The sequence below is a fragment of the Peromyscus californicus genome, unplaced genomic scaffold (genome assembly GCF_007827085.1).
Source record: "Peromyscus californicus insignis strain IS unplaced genomic scaffold, ASM782708v3 Scaffold_8__1_contigs__length_139910024, whole genome shotgun sequence".
Classification (NCBI taxonomy): Eukaryota; Metazoa; Chordata; class Mammalia; order Rodentia; family Cricetidae; genus Peromyscus; species Peromyscus californicus.
In genome coordinates, this window is record NW_026294606.1 from 86725171 (window position 1) to 86749913 (window position 24743).

The 24743-nt window shown below is 43.2% G+C and overlaps 2 protein-coding genes and 1 pseudogene across 7 annotated transcripts in view; 2 read left to right on the plus strand and 1 right to left on the minus strand.

Annotated features, from left to right (window-relative positions):
- Positions 1 to 2186: 2186 nt before the first annotated feature.
- On the minus strand, positions 2187 to 9873 carry LOC128103333 (uncharacterized). Of its 3 annotated transcripts, XM_052727603.1 has the most exons (3): positions 8226 to 9781; positions 7917 to 8023; positions 6989 to 7599 (listed from the first exon to the last, which is right to left on the minus strand). In XM_052727603.1, the coding sequence occupies exons 1-2, from the start codon at positions 8771 to 8773 to the stop codon at positions 7978 to 7980; spliced, it is 594 nt and encodes a 197-aa protein (XP_052583563.1). In that variant the 5' UTR covers positions 8774 to 9781; the 3' UTR covers positions 6989 to 7599; positions 7917 to 7977. The 3 variants fall into 3 exon arrangements, 2 of the variants coding, with proteins under 2 accessions (XP_052583563.1, XP_052583564.1); XR_008215672.1 differs by lacking the exon at positions 6989 to 7599 and adding an exon at positions 2187 to 6698 and having other exon boundaries at positions 7917 to 9873; XM_052727604.1 differs by having other exon boundaries at positions 7917 to 9781.
- Positions 8762 to 8877, plus strand: LOC128104853 (uncharacterized; annotated as a pseudogene).
- Positions 9874 to 23104: 13231 nt separating the features above from the next.
- The window catches only part of LOC128103335 (zinc finger protein 120-like), a 47537-nt gene continuing 45898 nt past the window's right edge, over positions 23105 to 24743 (plus strand). For all 4 annotated transcript variants that reach the window (XR_008215674.1, XR_008215673.1, XM_052727605.1 and 1 more), the window contains exon 1: positions 23105 to 23228. Coding sequence is in view for 2 of the 4 variants with exons in the window: in XM_052727605.1 (XP_052583565.1) it covers positions 23202 to 23228 (27 nt within the window). In the remaining 2 variants the exon portion in view is untranslated. The remainder of the gene's footprint in view (positions 23229 to 24743) is intronic.

The following is a 24743-nucleotide window of genomic DNA, read 5'->3' on the forward strand; positions in this document are numbered from 1 at the left end:
CTATCCACAGAATTAATGGTGCCTGAGGTCCAGGGCAGATATCCCAAATCTGCAATTCTAGAAATTTCCTAGGGAACAATGACCCACATGTTTTGGTCTACCACCATGATTGACCCCATAAGCAGAGGTCAGGGTCAGTGAAAATTGGACCTGGAGGTAGGGATTCACCTAGTCCTGCCCCTTGCTAAGCATACCTTCATCTCTCCAAACCTTGATTTTCTAACCTGTACAATGGGGACAGTGACAACAACATATAGTGTAAAGATCAGTGTAGTTATTCTTTTTCTGTCCTACCAGCCAGTTTCCAAATAACCACATGGAGACTTCTTACTAATTATGAAAACTTGGTTGATAGCTTAGGCTTATTACTAACCAGCTTTTACAACTTAGATTAACCCATTTTTATCAATCTACTTTTTGTCTCATGGCTTTATTACCTTTACACTGTACTGCTCATGCTGCTTCCTCTTTGTCTGGCTAGTGAGCCCCCCACTCCATTCTTCCCAGCATCCTGTGTGCCTGAAAATCCTGCCTAGCTATTGGCCATTTGACTTTTTATTAAATAAATCAGAATGACACATCTTTATTGTGCACAAAAAGATTATTCCACAGCAGATCAGGGCTGGAAATGTAGCTCAGCTGGCACAGTGCTGATCTAACAAGCCCTAGATTTGGGTTTGATCCCCAGCACAACGTTAGGCAGCCATGGTGGTACACTCTATAATCATGGCACATTGGGAGGTGGAGACAAGAGAATCAGAAGTTCAAGGTCATCTTCAGCCACATAATGAGTCTGAAGTCAGCCTGGAGTAAGTGAGAGCCTGTTTAAATATACAGAGTATTCAGACTTATGGCAAAGACTTTATGCTCTTAGTCTGGACAGTCAGGAGGCTGGAGCTGTTGACCATTCTGAGCTCAGTTCAGAGAGATTGGCTTCCTCATTCGTCCAGTGAGGCTGCAAATCATAAGAGCTTTGGAGCAAGGGGTTCGGGAGTTTCCTAGAGATTAAACAAGCTCCTACACAGCAGCAGCGATCATTCACCAGACACCTATCATATGCTCAAGCTCTTGCTTATGTTGCTGGATGGATAAATGACACATGGGGTAATGCTGCCCCCTCCTGGACTGTCTGACTCATAACTGACAATTTTTTGTCCATCAGACTGATAACCCTTCAATAGGCTTGTTTTCTCTGAGCTAGCTGCTCAATACCTGTGGAGCTATTTGGAAACTTATTTTTATGAAGAAATTTATGACTCTGTGCAGGGAAGCCTTTGATTATTGCTTTGATGACTTGGCCAATTATGAGTCTAAATAGTTTCTATTTCACTGTGCTTGGCAGAGGTTGGGTGTGCAGTTCCCTCAGGTTCTTCGGTGTGTGGATGTTCAGTCACTCTCAGTTGACCCAACCCCTATTCCTGTGGAGTCGCCAGACTTTCATGTCTGATGGCAGCACTCTGAGGCTTCTGTCTCGTCTTAACCAAACTGGCTAAAGGGTTAGCTGTTTCTTTTCATTAATAAGGCTCCAGTTCCTTGGAGGTTCTCTATTTTATTATTCCTGCTCTAATATTTCTTACCCCTCCCTCCTGCTAGCTTTCAGTTCAATTTATGCTTTTTTCTGGTTCCTTAGGTTGTAAAGTTAACTTGTGAATTTCAAATCTTTCCTGTTCTTTTTTTTTTTTTAATAGAAACACTTTGGGACACAAATTTCTGCTTTTACTGTGTCCCATAAATTTTGGATTGTAGTAGTACATTTGGCACATCTCTAAGCATTTTATTATGTTCTTATGATTCTTTGATACTAAATTCTTTGCAGGAGATGGGAAGGTATGTGATTAGTCGGGTTTTCCTTTTCTTTATCCCAAGTTGGCCTTGAACTCATGGTCCTCCATCATCTGCCTCATGATTTATGGTATGTATGAATCTATTTGTTACTTAAGCGTGTCTTGCCAGGGATAGTGGCACATACCTGTAGTCCCAGTACTCATGAGGCTGAGTTGGGACGATTTCAAGTTTAAGATCAATCTTGTCTATATAGCAAAACACTGTCTCCCAAAATAAATAAATAAGCAAACAAACAAAGAAATAAATATAACCAATAAAACAACAACAACAAACCCAGAAACAGCCACCAAGGGTGTCTTGGTTCATTCACCCAGCTGAAACAAAACATGAGACTAAGAAAATTATACACAACACAAATTTATTTATCATGGTTCAAGGGGCTGAAATTTTGGTGTCTGGTGAAGGTCTCTAAGTTTCTTTGTAGTTTCTAAGAGACCTTGCTGCCTTCTCCTGCTGGAAGGAGTACTGTGTCCTTGAGTGGTGGGAGGAGATGATTATGCCTTCTACAGCCTTAATCACCTCCTAAAGTCCCCACCTATTAATACTACCATATTGTGGTAGAGACGGTATAATGGTCTACATAGCTAGTTCTAGACCATCCACTAAATAAGTACACAAAATTCATACTTACAAATGGGGATGTAGCCGGGCGGTGGTGGCGCACGCCTTTAATCCCAGCACTCGGGAGGCAGAGCCAGGCGAATCTCTGTGAGTTCGAGGCCAGCCTGGTCTCCAAAGTGAGTTCCAGGAAAGGCGCAAAGCTACACAGAGAAACCCTGTCTCGAAAAACCAAAAAAACAAAAAACAAAAAAAAAAAACAAACAAACAAACAAAAAAAACAAATGGGGATGTAGCTCAGTTGAAAAGCATGTGCCTGGAGCAGACTAAAAAAAATTCGGGGGAGGGGGGAAAGAAAGAAAAGCATGTCCCTAGCATCACAAGACCCTAGATTCAGTCCCTAGATCAAAAGCAAATAAATATAAAGATTTATGACCCATATACACTTAAGAAAAATGTATTTGTTCAGAAGGGGTTCTTGAAGACTAAACAGATGGCTCAGTGATTAAGCACATTTTTTGTTCTTCAGGAGGACTTGAGTTTGGTTCCCAGCATCCCTTTATAAGTCCAGTTCCAGGGGATCTGATGCTCTCTTCTGACCCCTATGAGCACCAGGCATGTAAGTGGTTTATATACATACATGCAGAGAAAACACTCACACACACACAAAAAGAATAAATCTAAAAGCAAAGAAACAAAAAACATAGCAACCCAAAGCCAGGCATGATGATATACACCTTTAATTCCAGCACTCAGGAGGCAGAGGCAGGCAGATGGCTAAATTTGAGACCAACCTGGTCTATAGAGCAAGTTCCAGGACAGCCAGGACTACCCCCCACACACACACCCCAAAAAACAACCCACCATACTTTTTTTGTTTTGAAAAGTGTTCTTGAAACTTACGGTAGAACAGTTTTGGTTACTTGATATGCGTGTATATATATATATATAAAGTTTAGCTGGTTTCTTCTGTGGTTCACCATCTCTGTCACTTCTCAATCATTACTTAGGGTATCAGGGTCCAGAAAAGACATGACAGCAAACATAGGAAACCTAAAGATCTGAGGGCAAAGGAAAGAATCCGCTCACACATGTCTCCTTATTGTTGTCTTACTTCTAATTCTCTTATCCTAATGGTCTATAATTTCTTAGCTCTAATTCTCTGTTCCTATTCTAGTTCCTAATTTTTCCTAGCTTCTTCATTTGCCTAAATACATTTCTTCTTAGGAGGCTTGAAGCAATAATAAAAAAAATTACAAGAGTTACCTCTCATTGGTCAAAATCACATTCCTAGCATAAGCGATAAGGAGCAGAGCCATTAACCATGGCAACACAAGGTTCCAAGTTTCCAGGAATAAGACTGGCCAGACTGGTAAAAATGAGCCAAACGTGTGCAGTTTGTGTTAGACTGAGGAGAGATTGTTATTTTTGTTAGTCTGAGTAAAAGGCACAAGGCAGGCTTTAAGTGTCTGCAGTCTCGTGGGACAATAGATCTGGCTATGAAGCATGTCCTAGTGTGGTGGTATTGTGTTCCCCAAAATATTGTGCACTCTAATAAACTTATCTGGGGTCAGAGACAGAACAGCCACAATATTAAACATAGAGGTTAGGCAGTGGTAGCACATGCCTTTAATCCTAGCATTCCAGAGGCAGAAATTTGTCTGTATCTCTGTGAGTTCAAGGCCATAAGGATACGACAAGCATGGTGACACATGCCTTTAATCCCAGAAAGTGAGCCTTTAATCCCAGGGAGTGATGGCAGAAAGCAGAAAGATATATAAGGCGTGAAGACCAGAAACTAGAAGCATTTGGCTGGATAAGCTTTTAGGTTTTGAGCAGCACAGTTCAGCTGAGAGCCATTCGGATATGAGGACACAGAGGCTTCCAGTCTGAGGAAACAAGATCAGCTGAGAAGTTGGCCAGGTGAGGTTAGCTGTGGCTTGCTCTACTTCTCTGATCTTCCAGCATTCACCCCAATACCTGGCTTCAGGTTTGTTTTTATTAATAAGATTCTTTAAGATTCCTGCTACATCCTAGTATATTTTCTATATATCAAAATTGTACAGCTAATGAGAAGTCATCTTTCCTGACCATCCATGGATATGTGTGTGCCCAATAAATGATTAATACACTGCTAAGGCTATGGGAATAAACCCCAAAGTTGTAATGGTGGGAAGGAGCTTATGGCTTCACACAAGAAATCTACAGCAAGAAACAGCCAATTCATTCAAAAGGCAGTAATTCCAATATGCCTTGCTCACTCCATCAGAATATCCATGTTTCTGATGGGTTGACCTTTTAAATAACAGCTGAGATCTCACTGTATAATCCTGTGGCATGCAGCAGTAAGGGCACTGGCCAGGTGGTAGTGGTGGTGCTCACCTTTAATTCCAGCACTTGGGAGGCAGAGGCAGGAGGATCTCTGTGAGTTCGAGGCCAGCCTGGTTTACAGAGTTGAGTTCCAGGACAGTCAGTGCTACAGAGAAGCCTTGTCTCAAGAAAGAAAGAAAGAAAAGAAAGAAAGGAAGGAAGGAAGAAAAGAAAGAAAGAATGAATGAATGAAAAAGAAAGGAAAAAAAAAGAACATTGAACAGGCAGGGATGGTGGTTCATGCCTGTGATTCCAGTACTTGGGAGGCTAAGGCAAGAGGATTGACAGCTTGAGGGCTAACTAATGAGATCTTGTCACAAACAAATATACAATAATAAGACAAACTAAGCTAGAGAGCTGGCTCAGTGGTTAAGAGCACTGACTGGGGGCTGGAGAATGGTTCAGTGGTTAAGAGCACTGACTGCTCTTCCAGAGGACCCAAGTTCAATTCCCAGCACCCACATAGCAGCTCACAACTGTGTAACTCCAGTTTCAGAGGATCTGACACCTTCAAACAGAGATACATGCAGGACAACTCCAATGCACACAAAATAAAATAAAAATCTTTAGAGAAGAAGATGGGGCTGGAGAGATGATTCAGGGATTAAGAGCACCGGTTGCTCTACCACAGGACCCTGGTTTGATTCCCAGCACCCACAGGTCAGCTCACAACTGTAACTCAGGGATCTAATGCCTTCTTCTGGATTCTATAGGCACTAATGTACATGCTGCACATACATGCAGGCAAAACACCCACACACATAAAATAAAATAAGTAATTAAAAAAAAAGAGCACTGACTGCTCTTCCAGGGGACCTAGTCAGCACCCACATACCAGTGCACAACTGTCTGTAAATCCAATCCTAGGGGGTCCGATGCCCTGTTCTGGTTGCCTGGGACATTGCACGTATGTGGTGCATAGATATACATACAAGAGAAAAAAAAATAAAGACAGGAACAAGGAAAAGGAAGTCATGGAAGTCTCCAGCAACAAATGCAGAACTGACTGCTAATCCTTTCAGATCAAGTACTTCATTTATGTTTGATGTCCTTCTTTGTCTCAAGTGATCATCTCTGCTCTAAAGTATATGTTTTTATAATGCCAGGATATCTATTCAGCTCTCTTTTGGTCACTGTTTTTGTGGGTATCTTTTTTTATTTTTTTCACCTTAAATTATTAATGTCTCTGAATCTAGAGTGATTTTTTAAAATTTGAGTTCGTATTGTCTTGTGGTTAGAGCGGGTATACAAGTGCAATAGTGTGCATGAGGAAGTCAGAGGGCAGTTTTTCAGAGTCAGTTCTCTTCTTCCATCATGTGGGTCCTTGGTATCCAGTGCAGGCTATCAGGTATGAGGGCAAGTCCCTCTCTGCTCACTGAGCCATCTCTACAACCCCTAAAGCGGTTCTCTTGTGGGCAGTGGACAGTCTGCTTGTGAGACGCCACCCATTCTGCCAGTCATCTGTTTATAACTGAGTAGGAAGAACTCGCTTTTGCATTTGCATTTTTTATTTTAATTTATTTTGTGTATATGAATATTTGCCTGAATGTATGTCTCTGTACCACTTATGTGCCCGATGCCTGTGTAAGTCAGAAAAAGTTACTGGATCACCTGGAACTAGATAGTTAGAGATGGAGGTGAGCTGCTGCATGGTTGCTGGGGATTGCAGCCAGTTCCCTTAACAGCACGGAGACATAAATCACTGGATCCCATTTGTTTTCTTACTATATAACTGATAGCTTCCCCCTCACAACCTGTACTGTGATTTTTCTATTGTGTTTAACTGTATATTTTGTATCTTTTTCCTTTGTGGTTACGTGGGAATGCTTCCTGTTTGTTTGAGATACTTACTCTATAGCCCAGGATGGTCAAAAACTCACATCAACTCTGCCACTACAGCATTCCATCCTTCTTAGGTATACCTACTAAGATTAGAGGTATGAGAAAGTTACCATACCTAGTGGGGATTGCATTTAAACATTAAATTGTCTAACACTTGAAATTAAATTACTGTGAATTTAGCTTCAAAATCAAGAAAATGATATTCTGTAATTTTCGATCTCTATCATGTTTCCATAATTCTAATGAAAACATATTTTTACGTGTAGAGCAGCAAAACATAACTATTGATTTGTACGCATTAGCCTTTTAAATCATGTAAAAAATACACCAGATTTAAAAACCAAAATAACAAAACTACTATTACACTACTATATTACCATAATCATCTATGAGATGTTTAATTCTCAGAGGGCACAAACCTGTAACTACACTAAAAATAGAGGCAAAGTAGAGTACTAGGAATACAAATACAGCATAGACATCACAACAAATTCATAAAATGACATCTGGGCAAACAGTACAAGTCTACTATGCTTCAGGTTTGGTCTGAGATGTTCCCTTGACCACACCAGCGTTTGCCAGATATCAACAACTGGTTGCTTCCATGAGCTCAACCTGAGGGCGGAAGGCCTAGGCACAGGGATGGAGTCAGTGAGATGGTGGCCTAGCACCCAGGTCCAAGATGGGCCCGACCTGGAACCTCGGGGTCCCAGGGCAAGGGGAAGTCAGGGCTCAGGCGCTGTCCCACTAAGCCGGCGGCGGCGGCGGAATTCTCTAAGGCGGAAGCCGGTCCCCCAGAGCGGAGGGGTCCGTGGTGCTGTGCTTTGAGAGGCCATCCGTCCCACGGCACACAGTCCGGTCCGGTCCAGCCGCGAGAAGGTTGGGTGGGTGCGTGGCCCGGTGGCCGGGTGGCACTAAGGATAGCCCAAAGAATTCTGGCCCGGAACCTGTCACCGCCCCCACCGCTTCACACCGAGGCGGCCTCTGCAATGAATGGATGGACGGCAGGCGGTGGGGGTGGGGCGGGGGCGCGGTGGGGGTGGGGACAGAACCCGGAGCCCAGGAGCTGGCGTTCCAAGTTCCAGAGAGAGAACCAAGGTCCATCCTGGCCGCCCACCCACCCACCCACCCATCCACAAGCTCTCTCTAGCCCGATCCCAGCCGTCCCGTCTTCCTGGATTCTCTGGGAGGAGTGGGATGTCCTAGGGAGAGGAGGAGGACAAGATGCCAGCAGTTCCCCAAGGGTGAGAGATGACAGACAGTCGGGGCGACCACCCCATCCGTCCAGGCACCACACCTACCTCGGGGGAGCAGCGTCAGGAGGGTGTCCACCCCGTCTCGGCGGATGGATGACCCGCACGATCACGATCCCGCCGCCTTGCCTGCGCCTACCTGGGCATCTCCCCTCCCCAGGAAGCCAGGAAAGAAAGCATCAGAGCGCAGCAGCCCGGGCAGGGCCACGAACCCCTCCTCCCACCCTCACCCCCACCCCCGGAGGCCACCTCCCCACCCTCCGACCTCCACCTCCCCACCAGGACCCCCACGGGCACGGAAGTGGCCGGCGGGTCAGAGGAGGGCTCTAACCCGCCCCAAAGGCCAGGGGCTGGCTACCTGGCAAGATCCCCGGCTGGGGCGGGCGAGTCGGGGACCCAAGGCAGACCCTGCCCCGGAAGCAAGGTCCCGAGGCGTCAGAGCCCGCAGCCGTGGAAACCCGACCGGGGGAGCGGGAGGTGCGGGCGCGTGCACACCGGAGCCGCCCGCCCGAGGCCCGGGGAGAGGGAGGAGCAGGCTTGCGGGCCAGCCAACCTGCCAGGGGCCCGGGAGGGCCCGGTGAGTGCGGCCGGCCGGCCGGCCGATGAGGAACGGGAGAGGAGAAGGTCCGGGGAGAAAACGCTGGCCACTGCCGGCCCTGGGCCCCTGCTGCGGGCCACGGGCCAGGGGCCAGGGGCCAGGGGCCAGGGACGCGGGCAGAGGGCGGAGGGCTGAGGAGGGCCGAGTTGGCTGTCCCGGTGCGGAGGGGTGTGGCTCGAGCCGGGCTCAGGGGCGGTGGGTGGGGGAGCTGGGCTCGGAGTGTGCGGCAAGCAGGCGAGCCGAGGAGCTGAGCGCAGCGGCCAGGCTCTTGAGGCTCCCGGCGCCGGGCCCCGTCGTCTACGGCCATACCACCCTGAACGCGCCCGATCTCGTCTGATCTCGGAAGCTAAGCAGGGTCGGGCCTGGTTAGTACTTGGATGGGAGACCGCCTGGGAAAACAGCTTTCGGTCCAGGCTAGCTGCCCCACCCCATCCCACCCCTTCTCGGCAAGGTTGGAAATCCCAGGTGCCTAAAAGAGAAACTATGGAACAGTGAGAATTATTTTCAGGAAAAGAATCGAAGTACACCAAGCTCTTAATCCGACTACTTTATTCCTCTGGGATAAAATTCTGTCTACACAGCTTCAGTTCTGTTCTCATGCCTAGCTCCTTTCTTGCCTGATTTCTCACTATATTTATCTACTGTCCCCTCTAAGTCTTATCTTAATTCTCTCATCTTAATTCCACCTCATCTAGGTCCTTCTTATCTCGTTCTTACCCATCTCTTTCTCATCTTCCATCTCATTCTCAAGTTCTCTAGTCAAAATCCTCTCAGTCTCCTTATATCTCTCAGTTCTGTCCAAATCTCTGAGGTATTCAGTTATAATCCCAAGCAATAGCAATCCTCTGGCAGAGCAAGGTCACCAGGCTTGAATTCCTACACGGTCATAAAGGCAGGTAAGAGTTTTCCTCAGGCAGTGACTGTCAGGATTTCTTTCTTTTAGATTTATTTATTTATTATGTATATAGTGTTCTGCCTGCATACCAGAAGAGGGCATCAGATCTCATTATGGATGCTTGTGAGCCACCATGTGGTTGCTGGGAATTGAACTCAGGACCTCTGGAAGAGCAGCCAGTGCTCTTAACCACCGAGCCACCTCTCCAGCCAGGATTTCTTTTACAACCCAAAAGGGAGTGGTTAAAGGATGAGGTCAACTGAGAGCTAATATGGGTTAGTATATCAAAAAGGGAATTTATGTGCTCAATCTACATTCCTAGAAGTGGTTAGGTAAGAAGTTAGGAGTCTATAATATTAGTAAGGCTGTATAAGAAAGAAGGGTCTTGGGCTGGAGAGATGGCTCAGAGGTTAAAAGCACTGACTGCTCTTCCAGAGGTCCTGAATTCAATTCCCAGCAACCACATGGTGGCTCACAACCATCTGTAATGAGATCTGGTGCCCTCTTCTGGACTGCTGTCATACATGCTGTATACATAATAAATAAATAAATCTTTTTAAAAAAAGTTTGTGTTTTTATCTTAAAAAAAAAAGAAAGAAAGGAGGGTCTCAGCTTAAATTGCACAAGAAATAAAGCTATCCGCCTGACCTAGGAGATAGGCATTGTTTTCATAGTTCAGGAGATTGTTTGGCCTTGGATGCTTGATAAGTATTTTAGATAAATACACTGTTAAGAGTACTTGGAAGCATGCATAGCATTACAAGAAAATCACTGCAGGAATCAGCTAATATATACACAAAAGCTAAAATATCACTAAGACTTCTTAAGTCATGGCTGGACCTTTGGAGAAGTCCTTGACTTTTCCAAGTAGTAGCTTTTGTGGTAGTAGCTGAATTTCATTACATTTTCCTGTGGCCTGCAGCAAGAAAAGGGGCAGATTAGATATAATTACACCTAATGAAACCATTACCCACTGTGACTTCAATATGGTTAGAAATCAAACCCAAATGTTCTTTCTTTTAAGCCTAATTCAATTTGGATTTCAAATTAACATTAGCTATTGTATGTGTGGTTGTTTGAATGAAAATGGACCCCAGAGGCTCATAGGAGGAGTGGCTTGGAGTAAGTGTGTCACTGGGGGTGGGCTTTGAGGTTTAAGAAGCTCAAACCAGGCCCAGTGTCTCTTTCTCTTCCTGTTGCCTGCTGTTCCAGATGTAGAAATCTCAGCTACCTCTGCAGTACCATGTCTGCCTGAGTGCTGCCATGCTTCCTGCCATGACAATAATGGACCAAACCTCTGAGCCTCTCAGCCAGCCCCAATGAAATGTTTTCCTTCATAAAATTGCCATGACTATGATGTCTCATCACAGCAATAAATCCCTAACCATATATAATCAAATTCAGTAACTTTTGGTCAAGGGAGGACTTAGCAGGTGTGAAGGGGCCCCAAAATAGCTTGACCACACAGCAGCCATGACAGGCTTAGGGGCCTAGACACAGCTTCTGTGACAGGCTTACTGGCAGGCAACACCCAGATCCAGGAAAAGCCTTAAGCTGATACCACCCAGGGATCTACCCAGGGGTGAGGAAGTACCTGAAATCCCAAACATTCCAACCATTAGATAAGGTGGCCAGATGTCCTTGAGTCTAGTACACACCTATTTTTTGTTTTACAGATACCCCTAGATAATTGTCAGCCAGTCAGGGTCCTGGACCCTGGAAATCCCCTCACCCCAACCTCTGCTTATGATAAAAACTCTGCCCCACCTGAGCTTAGGGCTCTCTGCTCTCACCACTGTGTCTGACAGACAGAGGGACCCAGCTCTGGAGCTTGAAATAAAGGCTCTTTGCTTTTACATGCGGGATTCGGTCTCCGTGGTAGTCTTTTTGGGGGTCCCCATGATCTGGGCATAACAGGGAGATCTCAAGTACTAAGAAAAGAAATCAGAAACACCATCTGAACCAATGATATCTTAGGTAAGACAGAGTGAATGATCTATCTGTTGGCAGGTATGTTATCCTCAATCCCTGATGACTGAAGAAGGAAACATTGGAATGTATGCAGGTTGTTTAAAGCCTCTAATGAAGAGCTGGAGTGATGACTCAGAGGGTCAGAGCCCATACTGCTCTTGTAGAAGAGGACCCAAGTTCTGTTTCCAGCACTCATGGCAGGTGACTCATACCTGCCTGGAATTCCAGGTTCAGAGAATGCAACACCTCAGGCCTCCATAGACACATGTACTCACTTACACATACTCAATCATTTTTAAAAATCAATCTTAAAAATGCCAGTGAATATTTAAGATATTTTTTGTTTTATTTTCATCTTTAAAACCAAATTTGACATTTATCTCAAATTTCCAATAAAGAGTTAAAAAGATTTGTTTTTAATTTTAGGTTAAAAAAAAACCTACAGCATAGAAACGTTTGATAAAAATAAACTATTGTACTTCTGCCTTGCAATTCTAATTGTCTTAAGTGTTTTAAATCAGATTTCAACATTTCAGATAGAGTGGGGTAAAATCTTTTAATGCAAGAAATGCTTTTCCATGTTAAAAATCATCTAATTCATTTTGTCTTGCAAACTTAACATATACTTAGGTGTTTTTATTCTAATTCCACTAAGTTATGTTTGTTGGTTTGTGTCTTGCCCCTTTTCCATGCTAATATAAATTATTCTGACTTCTAAATGAGAGCCTCATGTGAATAGCAAAGCATATGCAGAGATATTTAACTGTTCAACACTAATTTATTTCTATTTTTGCTCTGATTATACCTCATGACTCTGAAGGATTAAGCCATTTTGAAGACAAGTAATCCTAAATAAAAACAACAGAATGTTTGGCAATGAAATCAAGAAAACTGATCATCCACCTTCTCATCTGTAGAATGTATATCCAGACCCAGCAATAAAAACACTTGATAGACTATCTGTATGTCCAGGACTTCCTCCTGAGGACAGGAGTGAGAATATGTTGATAAGACAAAAGTATACACAGAGCGAGAGAGCCCCATAGAAAAAGAAACAACAAAGATTGTGGGCTTCCTGAAAAATCTGAAGTTAATGTTGCTCTTGTGGAAAAGTCACTACCCAGTGCCTCTGAAGGAAAAACACAGTACATGCTGGGCAGTGGTGGCACATGCCTTTGATCCCAGCACTCGGGAGGCAGAGGCAGGTGGATCTCTGTGAGTTTGAGGCCAGCCTGGTCTACAGAATGAGTCCCCAGAACAGCCAAGGTTACACAGAGAAACCCTGCCTCTAAAAAAAACAAAACAAAAAAACAGTACATGGTAATCCCCACGTATTTAAAAAGTACTGTTTTATATGATAGACATAAATATTTAGAAATCAGTTTGAGAACATGTTCATTTAAGACAACACTATTAACTTCCTCCCTAGGGCCTTGACTTCCCAAGCCCAAGCTTTGGGCCTAGTTTACAGTACCAGGCATGAATTCCCACCTATAAAACAGGACTCAGGTCCAATCCAAAACTGGTAGGTTATGTATGCCCTTAACTATAGCAGGAATCTTAAAGAGTCTTATTAATAAAATCAAACCTGTGGCCAGTTATTGGGGTGAATTCTGGAAGATCAGAGAGACAAAACAAACCACAGCCCACCTCACCTCGCCAACTTCTCAGCTGGTCTTATTTCTCCAGACTGGAGGCCTCTGTGTCCTCATCCCAGTGGCTCTCAGCTGAACTGCTGCTCGAAAGCCTAAAAGCTTAACCAGCCAAATGCTTCTAGTTTCTGGTCCTCACACCTTATATACCTTTCTGCTTTCTACCACCGCTCCCTGGGATTAAAGGCTGCTTTCTGGGATTAAAGGTGTGTGTCACCATGCCTGGCCATTTCCAATGTGGCCTTGAACTCACAGAGATCCAGAGGGATTTCTACCTTTGGAGTGCTAGGATTAAAGGTGTGAGTGCCACCATTTTCTAGCCTTTGTATCTAGTTGCTGCTCTGTCTCTGACCCCAGATAAGTTTATTAGGGTACAACAAAATACCACCATATTTCCCCTTTTTTGTCTAAAATTTAAAAAAACTTATAACTAATACAAGAAAAATTATGTCCAATAAGTATATACAATATACACAGTCAAGATTACATTAACGATGTCTAGTCCGTTAACATTTGACAGATTCAGACAAAAAACTCCATTAATATATAACAACGTCCAGTCCAGTAACATTTGACAAATTCATACAAAAAATTTCATTACTTATCTTATTTAAAACAAATAATTCCTTTTTAAAAGTATTTTTTCTTTTCATAATAGATTCAGTAATCTACCTTTTGTCATTTTTTATATCTTCCTCTTTTTCTTTTTAGTGTAGATTCAGTGATCTACCCATTTATCCTATTATTCTTTATCTTTTTTCTCAGAATAGATTCAGTGATCTATCTCATATCTATATTCTTTTCTTGCTGTGGGATGGTCTGTATGTCAAATGTGTTGCTGATTAGTCAATAAATAAAACACTGATTGGCCATTGGCTAGGCAGGAAGTGTAGGCGGGACAAGGAGGAGAATAAAGCTGGGAAGTGGAAGGCTGAGTCAGAGAGACACTGCCAGCCACCACCATGACAAGCCACATGTGAAGATGCCGGTAAACCACGAGCCAAGCCATGTGGCAAGGTATAGATTAATAGAAATGGATTAATTTAAGCTGTAAGAACAGTTAGCAAGAAGCCTGCCACGGCCATACAGTTTGTAACCAATATAAGTCTCTGTGTTTACTTGGTTGGGTCTGAGTGGCTGTGGGACTGGCGGGTGAGAGAGATTTGCCCTGACCATGGGCCAGGCAGGAAAACTCTAGCTACATTTTCTCTTTTTTCTTTCTTTTTTAAACAAAACCTCTGAATCTAATCTCCATGTTCAGCTTTTTTCCTGACCATTAACAATTGACAACTTGTAACCAACCATCATAAACAATGACAATATCCATAACTCATTAAACGACCAAAAACCTCCCATCCCACCTCTTGGGAATGTGGGCGTCATTTTCTTAAAATTACTTCCCCCTTTCTATGGGTGAAGACATCTTTAAGGAATCCTGAAAAGAAAATTTTTGGGTTAATTGTCAAGTTCTGTATCATTTGTCCAGTCGCTGCATAATGAGAAAGTGCAGGGCTTGTTTCAAGTCCTTGTTCAAGTAGTCTGTCAGGCTGGATCATCTCAGCTAGTCATCTCAAAATTGTCCCGAGCCATTTGTAATCCAAAGCTGATCTTTCCTTGGTGTTCATCAGCTTAATGGCTTTACCATATTCATGTGGAATCATTTTTGTGGAGTCCTGTCTTCCTTTTGAAGATTCCAAAGTCGCTGTTAGGTGTGGTCATGGTTGCCTGCAGATTTTTTTTTTTTTTTTTTTGTGCCTTCTCTGTGGTTTGGAGCATAGTCTGATAAATGTCTGTCTCTCGGAACCATGAATGTTCTTCCCTAGAAGAGAAAATCTTCACAGCAATTTCTCCCCACCATTTGTCTTACCAAAATGTTCCAAACTGACCTTTGCCGATGCTTTCTTGTAACATGATGGTCCTGGCAATTCTTCTCTGAACCAGCAGCAGTAAACCTTTTGTCCCAGGTAGCAGCATCACTACAGTCACCAACACGATGAGAAGGAGCCAGCAACTCGGAGCAGCATCCTCTGCCTCCATAGTCCCACCACTGTTTGTGGTTTGGTCCTGGCCAAAGCTTCTCCCAAGCCTCCTAGGCCGGCCTCAAACTTGGAATCCTCCTGCCTCTGCCTTCTTCAGCAAATCCAACCAGTGAGCCACCACAACCGGCTGAGTGCAGCTCGGGCCTGAGCTGGGGCCCACGAGTCCACAGGCAAGAGGCTTTTTCGTGAATTCGTAACACAAACGTTGGGCGCCAGATGTACCAGGAATCTTAAAGAGTCTTATTAATAAAATCAAACCTGTGGCCAGTTATTGGGGTGAATTCTGGAAGATCAGAGAGACAAAACAAACCACAGCCCACCTCACCTCGCCAACTTCTCAGCTGGTCTTGTTTCCTCAGACTGGATGCTTCTGTGTCCTCATCCCAATGGCTCTCAGCTGAACTGCTGCTCAAAAGCCTGAAGCTGCACAATATTTTGGGGAACACAATACCACCATACTTAACTTTTGGACCACTTTTACACCAATGTGTATTTTTCGTGTCTTGGTTGAACAGCATGTGGCTTTAGTTGCATGGCCGAATAACCAGGTTCTCTATTCTATACCCATGATCTCTGGGTTTGCTTCTGGGGCAGGACCATGCTGGTTTTATTACTATAGCTCTGCAGTATAACTTGAAATCAAATATAGTGACACCCCCAGCATTGGTCTTTTTACTTTGGATTATTTTGATTATACAGATTCTTGTGTACTTCTATTGAAAGGACCAAGCAGATGCCATAACAGGCTACTCAGTCTTTTCTCAGAAATCAGGCCTCACTTTCAGTTTCCTGAGACTTGAGCAAGCAGTTTCTGGGAGGGCCATGACATAGTCCTTGCAGTAGCTCCCTTTCTGCACATAGTCTGACTGTTCAAGGTTCAGCCAGTTGTTTACTGTCTGGGACCCCTCACCAACTTAGAGCTACATGCATGGGTCAATGTGAACGTGTGAGGCCAGCCAGCCTCCATGGCAGGTCAAGGACAAAGTCTGGGACTTGTCCAGGCCTGCCCCAAAAATGGTAACTATAATCCCCAACCAGTAAATTCAAAGGTTACATACCCTCACCCAATCATATGACGCAAAGGCTTGTACTACTGTTTGTGGTTTTTTCCTTTAAAAACCCATCATTCTGAGAGCTCAGGGCCATCCTCCTCCATCTGCTGTGTTGGAGTGTTGGACACGGACCAAACCTGGGCTTGCTTGTTATCAATAAAACCCTGTGTGTTTGCATCGGGATCAGCTCTATGGTGGTCTTGCTCCAGGGTCTCGAGACATGGACACAACACTATATGAATATTAAAATTCTTTCCCCTATTTATATGAAGAATGTCACTGGAATTTCAACTGAAATTACATTGACTCTCTAGATTGCTTCTGGTAAAAAAAAAAAAAAAGCCATTTCTCACAATATTGAATTCTTCAAATACACGACCGTGAGAGAGATTGGGAACTTCTAGTGTCCTCAATTTTTTTTCTTTGATTTCTTACCATTTTCATTAACAAGGCCTCTTTGATATCCTTGATTAGGTTTATTCCTAAATATGTTTTTTGAAGCTATTTTGAATAAGAATATTCCCATGATGTCTTTCTCAAAATGCTTGCTATTGGTATATAAAAATGCTACTCCTTTTCTCAGATTATTATTTATTACATTTGTATTATTTCTGTAGTTTTATTTTTTGTTTATCTTTTTCTGGATTTTAGTATTTCAGTAATATTGGCTTTGCAGAAGCAGTTTGAAAGAGCTTCTTCTGTTTCTGGTGTTTGTTTTTTTTAAATAATTAAAGAATGATACTATAAATCCATAGTGAAACTATTTGAAGAAACACTCCCCATCCATTCTGCTATTGCCCCTAATCTACTGATCTAGTGTCTCCTGAGAATTACAAAATAAACCATGGACACAATAAAAACCACAACCCCCAAACTTAGACATCTCCAATTTATAAACATCTCCATCATCAGTCTGAATTCCAAGCATTTCTCACAAAGAAAACCTTGCAGCAAAATCCCCTAGCCTGCTGAACAGATAATAATAGCATCCTGCTCACCTGTATCTGAGCCCCAGAGTCAAAGGCAGTTGGAGTGGGGCTGTGCATAAAGAGTTTTAGTTGTGGCTCTTGGAGCTTTTGGCAAGAAAAGTGCTCTCACCCTAGAAGTCACTGCCAGTTGTACTAAACTGCAGTTACCCTGCTTCCCTTAATGACTTCAGAGGCATTTATTTAATCAGGCTTCAAGACAAAGAACATATACCCTCCATGACAGTCCTCTGTGCACAACTACTTGCCTCTGACAGAATCCAAAGTAGTTGCTCTCAGAAACCCCCACAGTCCTGCTGTGGATCACATCTCTGAGAACACTGCAAACATCTGCACTGCAACCACTGACTCATTGGTAAGTCTGTCCAAGAACTCTTTCTATGGCACTGTCTCTCAAAGCAAAGGCATCTTAAATATCCCAATTCTTTGAGAAAATCCATGCTTTTTCATGGAAACAAACTCTGTAGAGTGACCAGGACAAGAGTACCAGACTGTGCCCTTAAGTTGTCCTGTGTGTTAGAATGATGTTCAAGGTAGAAGAGAACCAATTACCTTTGCTCATCTGGTTTTTCCTGGGGAAAAGAGATGGGAAGAGAATAAGACCAGGGATTCTCAGCTGTGGCCTCATGAGTAAGTTCAACAGGGTCACTGAAGTGCTGAAATTATCTCATCATTCTTGTGAGCATATGATTTCTGAGCTGGGCATGAGAGCTTTTTCAGTTTCTTAAGGTTTCTACTGCTGGTGAAGGTGCAGTCTCTTAGAAGTCTCCGACTTGAGGTTTAGCATCCTGGGAGAGATGCTCTAGACACAGGGCAGATCAAGGTGGCATCTTTCCAGATGTGCAGAGCAGAGCATTTCTCTTGGTCTTTGCTTATAGACTGTCCAGTGGGCGTCATGGGGTCTGCTCGTTTTGAGTGAGTGATGTCACTGGGTTCTGGTTATCAGGTGCAGCCTTGGGTGTAGTGGGGTTCCTGACTAAGCTATTTTTACATGTCTAAAAGTCATTGTACTACGTTAATTACAGGAAGGGTTTTGATTCAGTTGCCTTTCTGTGCAATTGGAGCACAAGGAGCTACCTTGTCATTATTCCCACCTTGGGTTAAATGTAAACTAAATACTTCACGTACTTTATCATGGAGCCTTGGGAAGGCCCCACCAAAAATTTCATGGTCTAATAAATTATGGTGTAGAAACAAAGTTATACTTTTAGCCTTTCTCAATAGTATGGCTTCACTGTTTCCTCACCTAGCTTAAAAAATAGGAGAACATATCATACTTCCTTGTGAACATTAATACTTAGTACCAGATTAGTTACCCTTCAGAGAGGAAATCTACAAGAAACACTCCTCAAATTTTACTTTTGATACTACTATGCACAGACTTGTGTAATTGGTCCTTCTGTGTTGTTAATAGAAAACCAAGGAATCCAGTATATTCATTCATTCAGTATATCATGTAACATAACAATTACTACTATTTAACTCACATTTTTGATAGCACAACAAATAATAATATAATTGTGTTTCAGTGACTTCCTTTTCTTTTTTGGGTCCCAGTAAAATAAGAAAAAGTGTGATCTTCCAAAAACTTCAATCAATACTTGGAAAATTATTTAACAATTTTAGAAAAACATTATTTTTTTATTTATTACTTAAAGTTTTTCATTTAGTTATTATCCCAACTGCAACTTCACCTCCCTGTTCTCTTCCTGTTCCCTCCCACCACCTCCACTAAGCCCCCATTCACTCCTCCCTCTCCATTCAAAGAGGGGCAGGCCTCCCATGGGTGTCAACAAAGCATGTCACATCAAGTTGAGGCAGGACCAAGATCCTCCCCCTGCATCAAAATTGGGAGAGGCAATCTAGCATGGGGAATAGGCTCCCAAAAGCCAGCTCAAGCACCAGGGAGAGGTCCTGATCCCACTGCTAAGAGCCCCACAAACACATCAAGCTACACAGTTGTCACCCACATGCAGAGGGAGTAGGTCGGTCCCATGCAGGCTCCCTAGCTGTGGATCAACAGTCTGTGAGCTCCTAGGAGCAGTGGTCAGCTGTCTCTGTGGGTTTCCCCTTAATGATTCATTGGTTTGGGCTGGAGAGTTGGCTCAGAGGTTAAGAGCACTGGCTGCTCTTCCAGAAGTCCTGAGTTCAATTCCCAGAAACTACATGGTGGCTCACAACCATCTATAATGAGGTCCTGTGCCCTCTTCTGGCTTGTAGGTATCATGGAAGCAGAACACTGTATACATAATAGATTTAAAAAATTCATTGGTTTACTGGTAGCTGGAATATTTACTTCAATAGTCATTGTTTAAGCTTCAAAAGTTGGAATCTTAGCATTAACACAAAATGTGCAATCAGCTCAATTTACACACTAGTTAAAATGTTTCTAAAATAGAAAGAGTTCAAGAAAAGATTGTTATTGATTACACAGAATGATTGGATGAAGAAAAATAACTTATAGGCATGTAAACACTGCAAAATTTCCCCCACTTCCAGTTCTCTTCAAATATAAGTAAATATGAAGTAAAAATTGTTTTGAAACTCCCTCTTGTATAGAAAACTGTCATGCTTTGAATAATGAGCCAATGCTATAGAATGAAATAGCTATCAGAATTTGTTTTATAAGATTCAATGTATATAATGATCATTAAACTATACATAAGGAGTTCCAGGTCAGCTGGAGCTTTCTAATGAGATCCTGTCTGAAACAACAAAGCAAAATTATATTCAAATATGTGTGTGCTTGTGTGTGTGTGTGTGTGTTACTGTGTGTTATTTAGACATGTCTTATTCTCATACTCACTCTGTAGGCTAAGCAGGCGTGAATTCATGGAGATCACCTGGCTCTGCTGATGTGCTCGGATATATTCATTTCTGAGAATGATTTCACAGGGAACAAGAGCTGGCAGCTGAAATGACTTTAAGAGATGTTGTCCCAAACCTTCTGTGCTCTTTATTATTCTTTTTTTTTTTTTTTTACATTGTGTGGATGGTGGATGTGTGTGTTGAAGTTCTCTTTGTAGCTCATGCTTTAAAACTCCAGTTATCTTCCTGCCTCTGTGTCTGGAGTTCTGTATTAAAAGAGTTCACAACCACACACAGTTTGAAAAATAAGTTTTATGATGCAAGTCATCTCTTCTTATGGTTTTTGTTGTTGTGACTTAAAAAAAAAACAAATCTAATTTCAGTCATTATTTTATATGTATGGCTTTTTTTCCTGTGTGCATGTCTTTGTACTCCACTCATGCCTGGTGACTATGGATGCCAGGAGATGTTGTCAGAACCCCTGGAACTGGAGTTATAGATAGTAGTGAGCTTCCATATGTACTGGGAATGGAAGCTGAGTGCTCTGGAAGATTCTTCGGTACTCTCAACTACTAAAGTATTTTCCAATCCATATTTTCTGTTCTTGATTATGTTTCCTATACAAGGCAGCCTAGTCTGGGTCAGACACCTGATGCTGATTAAAAAGTAGGACTCTACTTCAGGTGAGTGAATTATTCTCAGGCAGGGAAGAGCTCCATAAGTACAACATGGTCAGACTTAAACCATATACATACAAATAACAAAAATGGACTGGGCAGTATATATTCATATATTTCAGTGTACTTACTCATACATACTTAACAAGGAGGAGGTAGGAAGGGAAATATATGGAAAGAAATGGAGGGAGGAGGAAAAGGGGAAATTGATGTAATATGTTCTAATAGAAAAAATTTAATAAAAAAAAAGGAGGGACTAGAGAGTTGGCTCAGCAGTTAAGAGCACTGGGTGATGTTACAGAAGATCCAGGTTCCATTCCCAGAACCTACATGGTAGTTAACCATTTGCTGTAGCTCCAAGCTCAGGCATCTCCTGTCTTCTGGTGTCTTAGGTACTGTGCACAGACACATTCAGGAAAAACAGCATATAACTAAACAAATTTTTAAAAGTTAGAAAAAGGAAAGAATGGAATTTTCTATAGTGATGTCACAGCTCTGAGACAGACAGCAGCCAGGGCTAGGTAAAATGAACTCCTCTGGACTTGCATAGAAGCAGCTGTGGCCTGCCTCTGAGCCAGCCTGCTCAGAGGCAAAAGCAGCTTTGTTCTGAGGTTAACAGAGCTCATGATAACCACTGATCTAAGAGCAGAGTATACAGTGCTGCTAGGTGACTTTTCCTTGATGTTTTCTGTACTTGTGTTCTCTGTCTTTTGTATCTGTGAGAACTGCGGCATTGGTACAGCTATCTTTTAGATCAAATATCAAGGCTGACATGTAGCATAGACTCCAAAGCAATCTACATTCATAGTGTCATTTCCTTGATTTTCCGCTAAGACCTTGTGGTACAAGTTGAACATACCAGAAGTCATTTCTTTCCATTATTTTGATAATTTATATATGTTCTGGCATGCCTTTGAGCTAAGAATGTCCCCAAATGTCCCTGCTTTTCCACTGTGATCATGTTCAGAAGTGGATTTGCTAACTGAGCATGCTTAGGAATAGGCAGAACTCTCCATGAATGTGTGCAGACTCCCTAAGTAAGTCCCCATGCTTCCTTTGTTTAGGAAAAGCACTGCTATGGAAATGAGTCCCATGCTCTCCTTCCCTCCTGTAGGTAAGAAATCTTTCTCAGTTCTCTGTCTTGGCTGTTGTGATGGCTATTTTTGGTACCTAAATTGACTATCTATGGAATGAATGAAAACCCCAATGTTGGGTACACCTGTCAGGGAATATTCTTAAAGGTTTTGAACTTAAAAGACCCATCTTAAATCTGCATCATTTGAGGTGATGAGATCCACCTTTGGCATCTTGGTAGCAGTGCACAGCTTTCACACCAGGATTCAGGAGACAGAGGAAGTCAACTTCTCTAAGTTTGAAGCCGCCCTGTTCTACAGAAATGAGTTTCAGGGCTACATAGATAAACCCTGTCTCAAAAACACCAAAGAACAAAACAAAAAAAATAAAATAAAATAAAACGAAACCAACCCCTTCAAACAAAGAATAAGATCCACCTTTAATCTGGATCACATCTTCTTGTTGCAGACTACATATGAAAGGATATTGAAGAAGGAAACTCTCTCTTTGCCTGCTTGCCCCAGCTCTGGCTACTCAGTTTATTCCTTTACTAGCATTGGAGCCTACATCTTGTTAATTTTGGTGTATACTGAAGGCCAGCTGGGACATCCAGCCTCATGGGCTGAACATCTACTGGAGTCTTTAATGTTCCATTGGTAGACAGCCATTGTTGGACTGGCTAGATCACGGCTTGGGAGACATTCGAATAAATTCATTTTTTACACACATGGAGAAATGGTTTTTACTAGTCCTGCTCATGAAGAGAACCTTGAATAATGCAGTCGTGTTTGTTTGTTTTTCACTTGCCCACTGAAGAAGATGTGCTGGCTAACAATAGTTCTCATAAAGACATTCTTCCTAGCTCCATTATTCTCTATTCAACTTACCCTGAATACTACTCTTTTTATTATTATTCATTTGTCAAGACTTTGTCCTGAATTCCGGAAGAAAACTTCGACAGCAATGGGCCACCATTCAGCCTTCTGGTGGGAGACAAATCTATCATCACGTGTTTTTATCTGGTCCCTGCATTTCTCCCCTTGTTCTCTGAAGTGCCTGTGACTAACAGGCAAAAGGACTTTCAGTTCACCTCACCTCAGTGTGAAGCCAGGGAACAAACATCTCCTTTTGTGTCCTTAAATCTCTCTTTAAAATTGTAAGTATTCTGGGCACCCTTCCACCTGTGGGACGGGAATCACTCCACTCCACATTGAGCAAATGGCTGTGCAAATTAGTCACGTTGTGTTCCGGAGGAAGAAGGGGAAGTGCCTATGGCTCCTGTAGGAGCCAGAGCAAGTGCTATTGAAATGAATATCTCTGCAGATCTGGAGAAGGTCTGGGTCTGGGGAGGGAGGCGGAGACAGCAACCATTGTGCTGTGTCTTTAAGCGCACTGTAACCCTAAGGGAGGTGCTCTTGTCACTCAGGCCTCACTAGCCAATCAGGGCCTCGGGGCTGAACTGCCAGTCAAAGCGGTGCAGTGCCCTTCCGGGAGTCGGAGGGCTTGGCTTAGCAGAGGAGCTGGCGCCAGTGTTTTCATGTGCTGTGCTGTGAGTGCTGCTGCTGAGAGCTGTGAGGGGCCATGGACGAGCTGGAAAGCCATGCCATGGTGAGCGATGAGCTCCTGTCCCCAGATGGGGAAGAGCAGATGGGAACGTGCTGGAGCAAGTGTGGAGGGTCCTCCTCAGGACTGGGTGTGAATCTGCAGCCAAATTCCCTGCTCTGTGAGTTCCCACGTGGTCCTTGCACTCCCTGAACGGTGGCACAGGCCTTGGAATAACTTTGCTCTGTGGGCTGCATCTTTGCAGAACATTGGGAACAGGGAGCTGTGTTAGTAGTCAACAATACCATGCTTTTGGCACATCCATGGAAGGCAGGCTTCCAAACTTAGAGAGGCCTACTTTTCCAGTATCTTCTAGATGTTCAGCACTTTGCATTTAACCTTTACCTGTAAGATCATTTACAGTTAATTTTGTGGAGGTTGTGTTGGGTAGCACTCCTCTACTTCGCTGTGAGGGACAGTAGAGTAGAATTGGTGATATGAAGGATTTACCAATGCTTAGTAGGTAGTAAGTCTAAAAAGTAGAATTTAGCTAAGGGAGGACTGCCTCTAAAACACTCCAAATATAAGTCTATGCTAACCAGGCCTGGTAGAGATAACATGCCATAATACACATTTTTTTCCACGAGGATTGTCTAGACATTTGGCTCCAAACCATCACAAAGCAGACAACCCTGACTGACAACCAGCCACTAGATCCATGTCTGTGGATCAAAGAACAGGCCTCTAACAAGCTGCTCAAGGAGACATTACAGGGTCACAACCTCCCTTAAGGCCTGGTGGGCCTTCAAGTTCCACTTTTCTTGAGAAAAGCATAGTTCTGAGAGATGACACCAGGTGACAACTATTGGAAAAGTAAAACACTGTTGTGTTAAGGACTGGCCTGGTCAAGCAAGGCTTTCATTTAGGCCCTCAGGCAGGGAGAAAGAACATTCTTTGGAGAGGGAATAACAGCCTGGGGCCTAGTCCAATGGAGCTTGGCCTAAGGCCTTGATGTATTGAGAATAAAACCGAGCTCCTTCTCTAAAACCAGGAATATAGAGCTGGTAGTGGTCCGGGGCCAGGGCCTTTGTGGAGGGGTTACTCCAGATCCTGAGAACCCAACTCTTCCCACCACATGGAGCTGTGGTTGTCAGTCCCAGGGTCACTGTAGGCTGAGTCAGTAATGTCCTTAAGATACTGTGTCCCCTTGTGCAGTATTATTTGATTAGACTCCTCCTGAATTTGTCCCCTTGTATGACAGTTTCTGCTGACTTCATAGAAGTTCCCCATTTCCTTCCATTTCCCCCTGGAAGTATATACATGATGCTATTGTTCTTAAGTAGCTTACTTGGCATGAGACACAGCTTGTGCAAACCTCCCCACCCCAGCTTTTATCTTTTCTACCTTCTACTTTTCCTGTCTTTCTCATTCCCTGGCACTTTCCCCTCAGGACCCTGTCACTGAAGAATGACCTGCTGTATCAGGTCACTGGTGTACTTCAGAAGTAATTCTGATAATATCTTTGCTGTGTAAGTCTTCCATCTGCCTAAGTGTTCAGACTTGCAGTCTCCCATCCCTATA

What these genes read in the sequence shown, in the direction of transcription:
- LOC128103333 (XM_052727603.1), bottom strand. Translation starts at nt 8,773, where the DNA reads ATGGCCGTAGACGACGGGGCCCGGCGCCGGGAGCCTCAAGAGCCTGGC. An exon ending in CAGCCGGGGATCTTGCCAGG is followed by an intron (nt 8,024 to 8,225) that starts TAGCCAGCCCCT and finishes TGGCTTCCTGGG; the next exon opens with GAGGGGAGATGCCCAGGTAG.